The sequence below is a fragment of the Nicotiana tomentosiformis genome, chromosome 2 (assembly GCF_000390325.3).
Source record: "Nicotiana tomentosiformis chromosome 2, ASM39032v3, whole genome shotgun sequence".
Taxonomy (NCBI): Eukaryota; Viridiplantae; Streptophyta; class Magnoliopsida; order Solanales; family Solanaceae; genus Nicotiana; species Nicotiana tomentosiformis.
In genome coordinates this window covers 127,314,599-127,331,000 of record NC_090813.1, presented here as the reverse complement: position 1 = coordinate 127,331,000, position 16,402 = coordinate 127,314,599, and the positions used below count along the sequence as shown (strand labels likewise).

Here is a 16,402-nt window from a genome sequence, read left to right as displayed (position 1 = left end):
AATATTAATACTACGCTATTAATTTTAAAACTAATACTTGACTAATTCGTAAAATACGTATTTTTTACTAGAAAATACTTTTAAAATATTTATTGAAAATTATTAAGTATAAATAAATTAATTTAAAAAGGGAGGGTCAAAATTGATCGTCAACACCCACAACCCCACGAACACAAATATATAATTTTTACCCAATTCCATAATTATTTTCGTGGTCTAATCTCATTTTTATCAAAATCTAGGTTTTTTAACAAACTCCTAAATTTTTATATTTTCATGTTAAAATCTATCCATAATCTATGTATTTAACTTACACTATATAGAAATCACTTACCTTCAATAGCTAGGTGAAAACCCCTCTCCAAGAAGCTCTAAAATCGTCCAACAAATGAGAGAAATAAACCAAATAGCCAAATTCCCGAATTTAATAAAGTCTCTGCCCAGCTGCCCCTTCTTCGCGATCGCGAAAAGGGCCATGCGATTTCGCGATCGCAAAGGCAAAGCCTTCCTAGGCCCTGAAACGCTTCTTCGTGAACGCGACAAGGTCCTCGCGATCGCGAAGGCTAGACCAGCCTTAGCATCGCGAATGTGACCCGCCCTTTGCAAACGCGAAGAGCAATGACCCGCAGACCCCTAGCCCCACAACCCTTCTACGCGAACGCGAAGGCCACAGTCCTTGAAACTTCGCGAACGCGGCCTCTTCTTCGCGAACCCGAAGAGCTAAAGCACTGAATCCCCATATCCTTCACCGCGAACGCGAGGGTCCTTCCGCATTTTGGACATAGCTCCGGGCAGTCTGAAACACACCCGAGCCCCCGGGACCCCTACGGACCTGTTCGAATCCTCGGAACACATAAAACAACATTGAAACTAAGAATCGCATCCCAAAACCAAATCGAATCAACTTATGAACTTCAAACTTCTCAACTAGCTCCGAACGCGACAAATAATACCTAGACTACTCGAAATCACCCCAAATATTTCTTACAAGTCATAAATCACCATACAGAACTATTCTCGGGCTCGGAATCCCAAACAGACCTCGATAACGCCAAAGTCTACTCCAAACCAAATTTAAAGAACTAGAAAGCCTTCAATGAACCAACTTTCAACATTAAGAGCTGAAATGCTGCTGGATCACCCCGAAACCTGATCCGAACAGACGCCCAAATCCAAAATCATCATACGAACCTATTGGAAGCATCAAATTCCGGTTCCGAGGTCGTTTATTCAAAATGTTGATTCAAGTCAAATTTGACCATCATAGGCCATTAATAAGGAACTAAGTGTTCTGATTTTAACCTGAACCTTTTCAAACCTAAATCAACCATCCCCGCAAATCATAAAATAGTAAAAGCACATACTGAGAGTCTTCATTAGAGGAACGGAGACCTAAAAAGCAAAACGACTGATCGAGTCGTTACAGATCCGCTAAAAGAGAAGTGGCAATACACGTGTCCAAAAAAAAAAAGACTAGAAGATTCAATAACCAATTAAATAGAGCCAAATTTAAGGTACAATTTAGATAACGTTTTGTACAACTTCTAATGATGTGTTCGTACCCGTTGGCCATTTATATATAGTAGAAATATAATATCCCAGAACAAGAAAGAGAAAGATGAAAACAAAAAAGGAATTGTAAGGGAGTAGATAGTAAAAATGTACAATGATAGATGTGACTATAGGTGACAAACGCGCGGGTCAGATCAGATATAAGTGGGTCGAAAACAGATAATGTCAAAAACGGATAACTTATTCTATCCGATTCATATTTAATATGAAAAAAATCGGGTTAACCGACGGATAATATGAATATCCATATTATCCATGACTTATTGAATATGATCACTTTGGGAGAATTTCTAGTCTCCCAAAGTTGAGGAACTTTCAATTTGAACATTTATAAATGTAAAAGTTAAACACATTAATTATTCATTGGTTATTCATTTTCTAAGTGGATAATATGGTTCTTATCCATATTTGACCCGTTTTTAAAAAATTTATTATCCAAGTCATTTTTTTATGGATAAATATGAGTGGATAACATGCATGAGCGGATAACTGTTTTCTTTTAACCATTTTGCTATCACCTGTGACTAATAGTTAACGTAAGATATGTTGATACTTGTTACCAGAAAAATGATGAGAAAGATGAAAGTATTGACTATTCAGGATTGAATTGCTTTGCGTATCCAGCTTAGCATTCTCTAATCTTAAACAGGTGACTGAACTAGCATCTATTTTTCATCTCTCTTTTCTCTTTTAATGGTTAGAGCACCAGTCTATCATGTTACGATTTGCAGAACCAACACGAAAGAGCATTACTGCAGGTGCAGGGTAATTTTGAACAAGAAGAGGACTTCGTATTTTTGGCACACAAAGAACATATATTGTTGATCTGTTCTTTTAGAATTGGGTGGATGAAGAGCGATTAAAAAAAAAATGACACTACCCCGAGTCACCTTGTAATCTTTCATTGATAATTACTACATATTCAGCATTGAAACTTCCTCCTCCTAGCACAAAATCTTGTAACAGAGACACAACCAAATAACTAAGTATAGCTTCTGAACATGAACCCAACATCGATCAGTCGATCTTTATTTTGGTTGCGGTTCTAGGATCCATCATTTTTGGGTACAAGACTTTTTGGGCATCGATCTTGTAAGCAATGACTGCAAGTACAATACCATTATATCAGCACTTGTCTAGCTCATCAAATGTAGAAGAACGGCGGTACAACAGTTTGCTTTCATTAGATCTTGCACTTGATGATCTTTGCGAGTTCGTCCAAACAACTGGACAAAGCATAAATATTGTACTTAGAAAATAAGATGAAGAGTCCATCTTTGAGTGTTGTTCTTGTTCCCTTCTCCAGGAAAAACTTTCTAACTTAAGATGTTTGCAATTAACAAAATAGTTGGCCGAGCTGCAAAAATAACAAAAGTGTTTTTCTTAAAAATACTTTGAGAAGTATTTTGCGTTTGGCTAATTAATTTGAAAAGTATTTTTGAGCAGTAATTAGTGTTTGGTCAAGTTTCTAAAAACTGCTTCTAATATTTTTCTCACTATCTCAATAAGAATTTTTTAAAATATTATATAAATAATATATTAAAATATCATATTTGAGTGATAAAATAAAATTTAATATTCCCTAAAATGATGAATCTTCATATAAATTCTCAATCATCAGTCAATATATTCAATTAAAATTTTGTTTTAGTTTTTTAATTCAGTCACTTTAAATTCATAAGTTATCATGCTTTTTTTCCAATTTCAACAATCACATATAACCCTTGAAAACTTAAGAGTTTTTCTGAATTTTTTTAACGTTATTCACAAATTCATTTTAGAAGACTCAAACTGGATTAGCAATTGATAGAAAATAATAATTTTTTTAAAGAGTAAAATGCAAATTGTTTTACTTTTTTCATTAATAATAAATATTATATAAATTATTCCAATATATTAGAAAAGAATATATTACTATAGCTCATTTTGTATAATCAAATTGCATAATTATACAAAGAAAAGGAGTTTTGAAAAAGAAAAAGGACATAAGCAATATTAAACCTAAACTTTTTAACCAAAAAAAAATAACTCGGAAACCTAAAAGTGGAATAAGAAAAGGATAACAAGGATCTTAAATAAAAAAATTTACAACAAAAAGATAATACTCGTAAGGGGTCATAAGATAGGTCCAAAAATAGCTTGTACTTAAGAAAAAACCACTAATAATTTACATAGAAATCCAATGGATCTTGAAAATTGAAATAAAGGGTACTAGGAACCGAGTATGGAAACTGAAGGATTAGGACTGACAACAAACACCCACGTGCATGCTTAAAAGGCTTATAGCATCTTCCAAGTGAAGTCTGATTAGCAGTCGCAAGCAGATTCAACTGAACCCGTTCCATCAATAAAAAAAAAAATATTGTGTGTATGTATAAATTAGGATTAAAACTGTATAAATTTTATATAAATATTTTATTTGAATCCATTTGACAACTACTATTTTATGACTAAAGTTATGTACTTCTAAGATTGAACCCGCTTGCATAAAATTTTGGGTCCGCCACGACTGATTAGAGAAACACCAACTGAACCCCTTGGAGAACGTGACCCTCAAGTTGATTCCTTACCAGTTCTTGGCAAGATTGATTCCAACAGCGAGCTCCCTTAGAAATATTGACCCATCTTTCATTCCCAGCATACATACTTGTTGAAGGGCTAATAATTAACCGCTTCAATCTGCTTGCCCTACTCAACACAATTAATTGAAGCTCGATTTCGTACCAATTGTCAGAACATCCATGCATCTCAAACTCTTTCAGTTGATCGTGATGGACTCCATCTAATTTTCGTATCGCTTTTTTATCTGCATTCCGTTTACCTCCATGTAACTGCAAGAAAATCAAGGGGAGTTGGGCATTTTACTGCCAAAAAGGAGAAAAGAACACGGCCGTTTATATTGAATCTTAATATTACCACCGTGACAAGAGTGGATTGCTCTAGTGGTAAGCACCCTCCACTTCCAACCAAGAGGTTTTGAGTTCGAGTCACCCCAAGAGCAAGTTGGGGAGTTCTTGGAGGGAGGGAGCCGAGAGTCTATCGGAAACAGCCTCTCTACCCCAGAGTAGGGATAAGGTCTGCGTACACATTACCCTCTCCAGACCACACTAATGAAAGTATATTGGGTTGTTGTTGTTGTTTAATATTACCACTGAGTCTTTCTCTTGTTGCATATTACTGTCTGAAAAATTACAAGAAGGTAAACTGAACAACAGAGGGTATACCATCCAATTTTATGTAAATGTTCAGGGGTATGCCTTGTTAATAACTTTTTTTTCTTAAGAGTGATTTTCCAATCGTAGGAAGAATATCTTGAATCAAAATCAATCGTAGTCAGTTTCACAGGAAAGGATGACTTACAGTCAACACAAGTTTCTGAAGAAGAGATGGCTTTCAAGATAGTTATAATCCATGAAAGGTCAAAATCATCGTCCGCAGACAGCAGAAACAAACTCAGTTTCTTATGACTAGCCATAGTGTCAAGACTTCTTGAAATTTTTTGTATCTCAGTTGAATGAAAACATAAGCAACGAAACAATCATTCTTGAAATGGCAAATTAAATGACACTTACTTGGAGATAATCCACGTACAGAAGTAAGATTTCAAGTTGAGGAAGTCTAGAGAAATGGGAAAATGAAAGAGGATCCCGTGTATTTATTGAACATATTTCTTTCAACTAGGGAGCATAAAGATATGCGATCTTCATCATATCATCATACTCAAAAGGTTATGAGGTTCATGGAAGGTATTTTAATAATTGTCTTAGGACAACAATGAAGCACCTTCAGATGCTTCAGTGACAGAGATGGATGATCAAAGCATAAGGTTGATTTTAGCTTACACCAAAGAAAGGTCAATTGTTCAAGTAGCGAACAACTAGGGAGAATTTCTGTGGCAAAGTCTTCAGCTAAAATCACATCGTTCAGTTCAAGAGTTCTCAAATTTCTGAAGTCCTTGAAGTCGCCTGGAGTCCTCAAACACACAGTTTTCTAACCTCAAATGGCTCAACATTGATGTATTTGATTCTGAAAAGAGCCAATAGGGGAAATTGTATAGGCGATGCTCATCAACTATAAATTGAGTCAAGAAATTCTGCTCCAATGAGAGGAAGAGTTCAAGTTTGGTCAGTCCAGATGCAATTGCAACTTTCAACCAACCATCTAGATGAGATGAATATTCACTATCCATGAAGAAACCCACCGTCAGGGAACGTATATGCCTTCCACGCATTATCTGCATGAACTGATCCACACGCATAACAAACTCACGCCTTTCCTTCTCAAAAGCCTCATAACTTGAAAGAGTAAATCTCCTATGGTCTTGATCATCACAAAAGATATTGGCACTATCAACTACTAGGTCGGGGATCAAACGCTGGTCTTGACTGCATTTTTTATGCTTAAGAGAGAGAGGATGAATGCAAGCAGGCAATTCGGAAGTTCACTGATCATATCATTGACTTCTCCCTTAGTCTGCAAAATTCAAGAGTATCCTCATTAATAGGGACCAAGGGGTACTCGGGGCAATTCTGACAAATCTCAAGCAAACCTAGTTTTACTGTGTAAATTTAGGCAGTTGCAAGCATCAAGCACTTTTTTATGAAAAGTTTAAATACTAAGTAGTTGGACTTGCTCCATTAGTTATAGTGTTGGTTTTATTTGAAAAGTACAAGCAACACCTGACCTTATGCGCGTAAAAGATATTCAAGCTATACCTCTTGATTAAAAAAAAAAGATATTCAAGCTACACCTTTTGACATACTGTCCTCCCTTTTTTGACAACGTCCCCTACCTTCACCTTTATCTAGCAATTCTCTATCTCTTCCCCTTTTCCAAATATACAGATTCTTTGCTCAAAATTATGCAGGACAAACTTAAACTCATTATATTATTGCTTCATTCTTCACATAGTAATCGAAGGTAACAAAAAGTTTAACAACCAAAGTAAAGGTAAGAGAACAAGTTACTGACAGAGTTTTTAAACTCGCACTCAAAGAGTATGACACGTTAGTGAACAAAGTAACTGGTATTTATGCTGGTCAAAGATAATCGGTACCCTATATATTAATTTAGGTGCGGGGAACGCTAGCGGGACAGCGCCATTATCCAAAATAATATAAAGCTTTAGAAAAGTTGGCCGGATAACACCATTATCGTAAATAAGTAAATAAATAAAGCTTCCGAAACTAGAATAATTTTATTTTTAAAACAAAAGGTTGTAACTCATAGAATACCAAGAATTTGCTAAATTTACTAATAGAAGTTCAATTAATTTGCTGGATTTTACAGAATGGCTATAGAATTACGGTGTCGATATCAGCAGGCCATTAACATAGTCGATTTATCCAAAAGGGGGTAAATTGACAGGTTTGAAGCAAACAAAAATATGGGGGAAAACTCTAAATTGACAACCAAAAAAAAACAAAAAACAAGTGTTTTGCATGAGCGAGAGCTAGAGGTCTGTTTTGTTTTTACCTGCATCAAAACGGTCTCTCTTCTTAACGTTTCTTCCATGCTACTACAAGAGAGTTGTAAATTCACTTTACCCCTGCATAACTCATGAAAAGGTTGTATATTGTATTTTAGTTGCCCAACCCAGATAAGGTTTCGGTAAGAATTTTAAAAGGCTGATGCTTAGTTGTGTAATTAATAATACTTATTAGTTGTACTTATTTTACCATGATCAATATAGTATTTTTAGATTATGTTAATCTTTATTATGACGTATTAATTAGTAATATTTACTTTAAGTGATTTTATTATATATCTTTGTTATTGAATATTTTAGTTCAATGCTATGACTCATCTCATATTATTATGTTATTTTATTGGAAAATACATTATATAGTTGTATCCTAATAGAACTAAAGAAATATTTGGAGCAACAAGTTATATATTTTGTGCTATGAAGACTTTATTGGGGAAAAATTCGAAAACCCGAAAAATCCGAGAAAAACTGAGATTGAAAAATCCGACTTTATTGGTTTGATTTGATTTATAGATTTAAATACCCGATACCATTAATTTGGCTTGATAATTAAAAATTTTGAATCAACCCGAACTATGTACCCTGCCATTGCTTGACGGCATGTATACCTTCTTTTAATTACTCTATGTCCTTGTTGCTTATACAAAATCAATCATGGGCAACCATCAGTATTGTAACTTGTAAAAGGTGGGGTTTGGCACAGGCCAATTATCTATTATGGGGATGGGGCAGTGAGGTAGGGGAATTGAAACCTACGAATTCTTTTAGGGTAGATAAAACTAATAAATAAAAGATCATGAAAATTAAAATAAAATTGTATAATATTTAAAAGCAAAAATTATGTAAATTGAATACGAAAGAGAAAACATTCTTGTAGATCCAAATAGTTTTCAAAAAAAATATAAGATATCATTTTATTAGAGCATATATATATATATACACACACGAGAAATAGATAACAATAGGTGTAAAGCGTGCGATGGGTAAATGTAGACATTATCGCCTCTGAGACTTCTTCCCCATAATTTCTTTAGACACGCATAGAGTTCCCATATATTGACGGATAATATATATTTGAATGAATGAAATAATGTGATATGGAAGTATAAGTAATACAACGGAGAAGAAAGCAAATGTTGTAACTTTGATGTGATTGAAACTATTCTCTTTAAACTCCAGACTAGATTATAATATGCCTCGGTTGTTGTTAAACAATGATTATAATTACTTATCAAGTGCCACTAAAGTTTACAACTTCCTTATAGTTGAACTTCCTTATAATTAAAACCTACGAATTCGTTTGTGATACAAGCTTTCCAGAAAAAAGAAAGCAACATGTATTATTATCGAGAAAACGAATGCGCTTTGCATGTTCAATAAAAAAACATCTCTTTCAGTAGACGACTCCGATATATCAGTAAAAAGTGAAAGCACTATACAATCTTTCAATAGACTACTCGTATATCAATAAAAAATGAATGCCCTATACAATCATCAGTAGACTACTCAGATATCAGTAGAAAGTAAAAGCCTTAGACAATTTGTCACGGTCCAAATTCAAATATCATGACTGGCATCTAATGAGACAGTATCCACTTTATGAACCATAAAAAATTATCCGCTTAAAATGGAAACTAAATGAAAAATGATAAAGGATCCATAGACTTAGATAAATAGATGTCTCAATACAGCGGAAGTTTGAAATAAGAAAATTTTAGCTCGTACAGCAAAGGTATACACCCTATTTATTATAAACCAAAATTATTTTAAAATATTATTTTTTATATCTACCTTTTATATTTTATAGCAAAATAGGTATTTATGGTATTCACTACCATTGAGGCATGAAATACGCAATTTATATTTTTTCTCTCTCGTTCTTTCAGTTAACACACGATTCTCTCTCAAAATAGATGATAAATTTTTCTCTTTCTCTCTCTCTTTGACCAAAATACCTGCTTCTAATCATGAATTCTCTGGCTGAATCATCTAGGGTTACTGCAATTGAAAATACTTCTACATGTTCAGTCAATCTACAGTGAGTACACCAACATGAACGTTGGATGAATGATAGGGCAGAAGTTCTTAAAACGATGAATCATCAATTTCTATATAACTATGAGTCAGAATCATCGGTGTCATCATCCACTATTGACTCATCCTATTAGGCGAACAAATCTGGCCATGGCTACGCCGGAGAAGATTTGAGGGCTGGATTTTTGTTCGTCTCCATTTTTAGTTTTAATACAATATATACTTTATTTTACTTGGCCGAAAAAAGCCATCTCCGACGAACTTTCTTCTCTTCTTTGCTTTTTTAGTCACATACAATGATGCATATATATTATATTCTGTACAAATACACTCAAATATATTATATTTTTATATAAATACATTATTTGTTCGCATGTATTTATGTATTCTGATGGTCTATATTTTTTGAATAAAGCCGAATATCACTATTTTTGAACACGGTGAATTGAATACAATGTATAATAGTGAATAATGAATAAATATAAATTGAATACAATGTATACAGTCGAATTGAATAGAACGGTATATACTTTTTTTTCTTGATTACATTATTGTATTTATAAATACAGCCGCGCGAATACCCGGAATACAACACAGTAGCAGCGAAATGTTATGTAGAATTGATTTTGTTGAGTTAAATTAGGAGTTATACAGGCTAATTGATCTTGTTTTCGTTATTAAACAGCTGGACTAACCTATTTTTTTTAGGCGAATCTCGCTACTGTATTCATGAATACAGTAGTGTGAATACAGTCGCACAACTGGATTCCTCTATTACTGTATTCATGAATATAGTAGCGCGAATACAGTCGCGTAGCAGCTAAATTTATGTAGAATTGATTTTGTTGCGATAAATTAGGAGTGATGCGCGCTAATTGATTCTCTTTCCATTATTAAACAGCTGGACTCCCCTATTTTTTAGGCAAATTTTGTTACTATATTCATGAATACAGTAGCGCGAATACAACGAATACAGTCGCACAGCTGGACTCCCTTATTTTTTAGGCGAATTCTACTACTATATTCATGAATACAGTAGCACGAATACATCGAATACAGTCGCATAACAACTAAATAATAGCTATAGAAAATAATTATGTATATGATAGCTATAAAAAGTTAATAGCCACTAAACAATAATAGTTTCTGAAAATTCCTCGATAATACAACGTCTAGGAAATAGCCCAAAACCCATTGTAAGATTGTCAAGGAACATATATTTAGATAGTCTGAATACAAGAGATCAAGGGACGCGGTCTGAAAGAAAAGACATAAGAGTTTGAACATGCCACCCACGAGAGAAGTATAGCCTGTTCGGCCAAGCTGTAAAAATCAATTTATTTTGAGAAGTGTTTTTTCTCAAAAGTACTTTTGGTGAGAAGCAATTTGAATTTGATTAATTAATTTGAAAATCACTTCTGGAAAGCAATTTGTGTTTGACCAAACTTTTAAAAATTGCTTCTAAATATATTTTTCTCAAAAGTGTTTTTCATAAAAGAACTTTTGGAGAGAAGATACTTTTTTCTGCTTCTCCAAAACTGTTTCTGTTTCTCCTCAAAAATACTTTTTTTTTTCCTTCAAAAAGCATGGTCAAACACTTTAACTTTGCCAAAAAAAAAAAAAAAAGTGCTTTTAGGATTGGAGAAGTTTGGCCAACCAGACTAGTGGTTGGCTCACCTCAACTAAACGAGCATACCACCATGAACTAATAGATCACGGATGTCCCATGTTAGCACTATTAGTAGAATATGCGTGGGGCAGAAAAGTAACTTTGATGAGCCGCAAGGCGCAGTGAGATCTTCGACCCACTCCTACGTCTTACCCGTGGAGCAAGTCTTTCAAAAATAATGTATGAAAGGAATACTAATAATATATACTCCCTCCGTTTCAATTTATGTGAACTCATTTGATTGGGCACGGAGTTTAAGAAAAGAGAGAAGACTTTTGAACTTGTGGTGTAGAATGAAGCACATATTTTGTGTGGCTATAAATCATTGCATAAAGGTAAATTGTTTCCAAATAAGGAAAGAGGTCATTCTTTTTGACACGTACTAAAAAGAAAATAGATTCACATAAATTAAAATAGCATACATTAATGTAAAGCAAGCAAGATTTTTAGCAAATGGGCAATAAGTCAAACCATTTATGATACCAAACCATGGCCCTCGTGGACTAGAACCACTAGACCTAACAATACGACCATAGATGCTCACAGTTAAAACTGCTAGACCTAACTCAGTATTAGGAGTGGTAAACGGGCGGGGCAGGTCGGATATGGGACGGGTCAAACGGGTAATGAAAAAACGGATATATTTTCTGATCCGACCCATATTTAATACGGATAAAAAACGGGTTAACCGGCAGATAATATGGGTAATCATATTATCCATGCCTTTTTTAATATGATCATTTTTGGGAGAATTCCTAATCTCCCAAACTTGAGGAACCTCCAATTTGAGGCTTTACAAATGTAAAAGTTAAACTCATTAGTTATCAAATGGTTATCCATTTTCTAAATGGATAATATGATTCTTATCCATATTTGATCTGTTTTTAAAAAGTTCATTATCCAACCCATTTTTTAATGGATAATATGGGTGATTAACTATTTTCTTTTAACCATTTTGTCACCCCTACTCAGTATTATGCCCTCGCAAATAAGACTGCTAGACCTCACTCAATATCAATGGGACCTTGCGGAAACTGGGGATCTGCTACAGATACTGGGATATGTTAGACCTAGCAGTCTAACATCGATAATCAACTCTCACAACTAGCATGTACAATAGGCAATACAAGATTTAGCATCAACATGTGAATATCACAAGCAACTTGCTTAGCAATGCATATAACAAAACCATACCAAGTAACCCTAGCATGATCCATGTCCATACAGCTCTAAGATCTCATGCTCACTTTTCAGAAAATAGCGTTAAATCATGCTTAAAGTCTTAACAATATCGAGAGTATTAACATAAATATTTGAGCTGAAAATAGCATAATAACCTCACACGCGCTCGTCCCACAACATACTAGATAGTTCAAAAAACAGTAATGCAAGTTTCAAGTCATGCTTTTGGAAAAACAAGCAATCCAAAAGTTGAAGTCTCACTCATCTCGAAGCGGTGAGATTCCCCAACCTAACAATGTCTAATTTTCCACCCAAACGGCCGCAAATGGCTTCAATCTATGCAAAATATCGAATAAGACGCTCAATTAGTCTAGGTGGAACATTCTCATAATTTTTTTTAAGAAAAGTCAAAGTTAACCCTAAAGCCAACCCTCTGTCGATCAAACACGAAACAAATTTCAAATTCCGATAACCCATTAAATCTTGACTATAAAAACACATTAGTATCCTGCACAAGCAGCTTTACCATCTCTGGCTCTTGGGAGACAATTTCAGATTGATCAGTCATGAAGAAAAAATATAAGTAGAAAAACAATTTTGTTTTCATAAGCTCTTGTCCAACAAATGGTATGATATCATCAATTTAAGCTCAATTTTAGAAAGAACCAAGTTTCATCGTAGTACATGCATCTTCCACAAAGTTATGAGGAGCACCCTTCTTTCACAGTTCCTACGTAACATAAACTATTTCAAAACTCTTGTAAGTAACAACACCATTCACTTAAGAGAACTTGTAACATGATATATATATAATCTTTAGTTATACATGCATAAGGAACAAAAGCTAGGAAAATTACGTTAACAAAAGGAAGACAAACCACTACGACCACCCTCCCAAATAGAATAATAAAGCATCGTACATAACATACCGTCACAAAATGATTCAGAAGGACTTCGTTTAAATGTTTATATATTCAATCGTGTAAGGAAATGTTTGTACTTACAATTCTCACACAAAAGAGAAATTCAAAGTGAGGATGGAGTAGGGCACTATTCAGCAGGGTTGAGAAAACAACATGAGACTCAATGATCCACTACTTACTTTGCTCAAGTAACTTAAAGAAGGCCTTCTATTATAATGTTGATCTTGATATTTGAAGACATAAAGTACTGATATGATCCAATTCCAAAGCGGTAAAAGCAACATATTTTAAGAAAAGAAAGGAAATTCGGTGACTTCTCTAAAACTATGAAGAATAGAGACGAAAGAGTACAATAAACTATGGGGGAAAGAGATGAGCACAATAAGTTAAGTCCAGTTAACATTCAAGTAGGTACGCACAATGGAATTGAATTTCAATCAAAGAGAGACATAGCTTACGTTGGAGGTCATAACATTAACTGTGGCAAACCAATATGGTTCCATATGATACAAGCTTCTTCATGGATCTCTAGATCTGGCACAAGAAACTTCAGATAAAGAAACTTACATATGACTACTGGACAACGTAAATCAAACCACTAATACATGTACATTATCCAATGAACAAGAATATCCATCTAAATCTTTAGCAATTATATCCATAATCTCAGCTCTGTTATTTGCAATTGTTAGGATTCACGAACTCATGAGTTTAACCTGCAATGCTTGAAAAGTAACTTGACATTGAAAAGATTTGAAGTTAATATTATTGGGTCCATCGCATGGCCCATGTGAAAGAAGATGAAACTTCCTTTTGGTTTTGTCAAGCCAACCAATTTAAAAGTTCAATTTGGGCAACTAGCTTTTGAAGTGAATATTGATGTCATTGCATACATCAATATGGACATTCTTCAACTATAAATAGGTGTCTCTACCTTCATTTGTAATCACACCAAAACAAAGAGAAAGAGAGTGATTTACAGAGTAAGAAGCAAAATACTCTGTGAGAAAAAAATATAGAGACTTTGAATGGTATTGTAATGAGGTAAAAAAATCAAAAGAGAATTATTTCTTTTGAGTGTTTAGTGGTCTTGGAGTATTTTACTTGGTACCACAAATTGTAAAATCCTCGCAATAGTGAAATCAGTTGCTCCTCTCGGGCCGTGGTTTTTCCCATATTCAGAAGGATTTTCCACGTAAAAATCTCGGTGTCCTTGTTTCTCTTATTATTATCGTTTGTTACAGTATTTTAGTAATCCACATTTATTATAGTCGTATACCGTGAATATTATTTCTGTGGAGGTTAATTTTCCCAACAACTGGTATCAGAGCACATGTTCTGCTCATTCACAGAAATATTATTTACAGTCAATTTTACTCAGTGACAAAAAAATGTCAGGAGTAAAGTATGAAGTAACAAGATTCAACGGTAATGACGGTTTCTCCATATGGCAAAGAAGGATAAAGGACCTGCTCATCCAACAAGGGTTGGACATTGTACTGGATGGAAAAGAGGCAAAGCCGGAAATCATGAAAGACGAGGAATGGGCAGACATGGATAAAAAGGCGGATAGTGCAATCAGACTGCACTTATCCGATAAAGTACTCAATAATGTGGGGGATGAAAATAGTGCATGTGGTATTTGAAAAAGACTAGAAAGTCTATACATGTCCAAATCCTTAACAAACAAGTTATTTTTTGAGAAAGCAACTTGTCACGACCCAAAATCTCACATGTCGTGATGGCGCCTATCTCAATACTAGGCAAGTCGACAATCTCAATAAACCACCACATCTTTTAAGTTTGAAAACATAATATTTAAATTCAGCTGAAGAAATCTCATAAATACATATATAAACACTCCCAAAACCCGGTGTCACTGAGTACATGAGCATCTAAATGAGAACAAGATCTGACTAAAAATATAGAACTAAATCACTGTCTGAAAATATAGAACAGTACAATAACTAAAAATAATGAAGGGAGTCAAAGTCTGCGGACGCCAAGCAGCTACCTTGATAATCTCCACAGAATAAATTCTAAAATCTAGCAACCGTCGTATTCGGGAGTACCTGGATCTGCACACGAGGTGCAGAGTGTAGTATGAGTACAACCAACTCAATAAGTAACAAGACTAACCTTTGGGCTGAAAGTAGTGACGAGCTCAGCAGGTACAGTCCAGTATAGAAATAACAATACAGAAATGTAGGCATGCTTTCATGTTCAACAGTTACTCTCAGTACAAATAAAATAGATCAATTATGAACAATGTGAGGAATATGACTTCTCTATATCTACATGACAATGTACATACCGTATGTGATGCACCTTAGTGAAAACTTTGTGTACTCAAAATCTAAAATACTCAATTACTCAGTACTGTATATGGCCAATCCAGCCCAGGGAAGATCCATCCCAAATATATATGTATATCCATCAACTGACAGTTAGTCACTCAGTACTGTATAAGGCCAATCCATCCCAGGGGAAGATCCATCCCCGAATATCAATGATTCGGACAAGATCCATGTCCAGGAAAAATCCATCCCTTAATTTAAATGCTTCGGGCAAGATCCATCCCTCAATATATATATCTATGGCTAGATCCATGCCCAAGAAAGATCCATCTCAGATATATATATATATATATATATATATATATATATATATATATATATATATATATATATATATATCAACTACGCTCACTGTGGGGGTGCAGACTCCAGAGGGGCTCCTTTAGCCCAAGCGATATAATAGCTAGATCCAGGCATAATAAATAAACATAACTATCACTCAGAATCTCCAGTCTCTCGGGATTTCAATGACATGAAAAATCAACCCGACGTGATGATATGAAGTATCAATGAATGACAACAGAGACTGATATATGATATGCAAGTGGTAGATGTGACTAGGTACAACATTGTAAATTTAAACAAATAGTTCAATAACAATACGACCCATGTGGGCCCCAAAATATATCAGCATGTAGCAAAATCATGATCTTTAATATGAGTCTCACCTTAATTTCTCTAACACGTGGAGAATGTGCGGATAATGTCATGTATTTAATTATGCAACTCCACGGAATCAAATAAGTCACAATTCATATGATGCACGCTCACACGCCCGTCACCTAGCATGTGCGTCATCTCCAAACAATTCATACAACATGTAATTCAGGGATTCATACCCTCAGAACAAAGTTTAGAAGTGTTACTTGCCTCAAACCTGTAATTTCTCACTCTGCTATGCCTTTGCCTCATGAATTGGTCTCCAAAAGCCTTGTATCTAGCCACAATTAATTCGATTCAGTCAATACAAATCATAGGAATTTATTCCATATGAACATACTAATTTTTCCAACAAAAATTTGAAATTTAATTCAAAAATTGCCCATGGAGCCCACATCTCGGAACCAGACAAAAGTTACAAAATATGAACGCCCATCCAACTACGAGTCCAACCATATAAATTTCACCAAATTCTGACATCAATTCGACCCTCAAATCTTAAGTTAAAGTCTTTGAA

The 16,402-nt window shown here is 34.5% G+C and overlaps 1 protein-coding gene across 1 annotated transcript; it reads right to left on the bottom strand.

The window, feature by feature from the left end:
* Positions 1–5,500: 5,500 nt before the first annotated feature.
* On the bottom strand, positions 5,501–7,649 carry LOC138905584 (uncharacterized). Its single transcript, XM_070194104.1, has 2 exons — positions 7,642–7,649; positions 5,501–5,957 (listed from the first exon to the last, which is right to left on the bottom strand). The coding sequence occupies exons 1-2, from the start codon at positions 7,647–7,649 to the stop codon at positions 5,501–5,503; spliced, it is 465 nt and encodes a 154-aa protein (XP_070050205.1).
* Between the last annotated feature and the right edge of the window lie 8,753 nt (positions 7,650–16,402).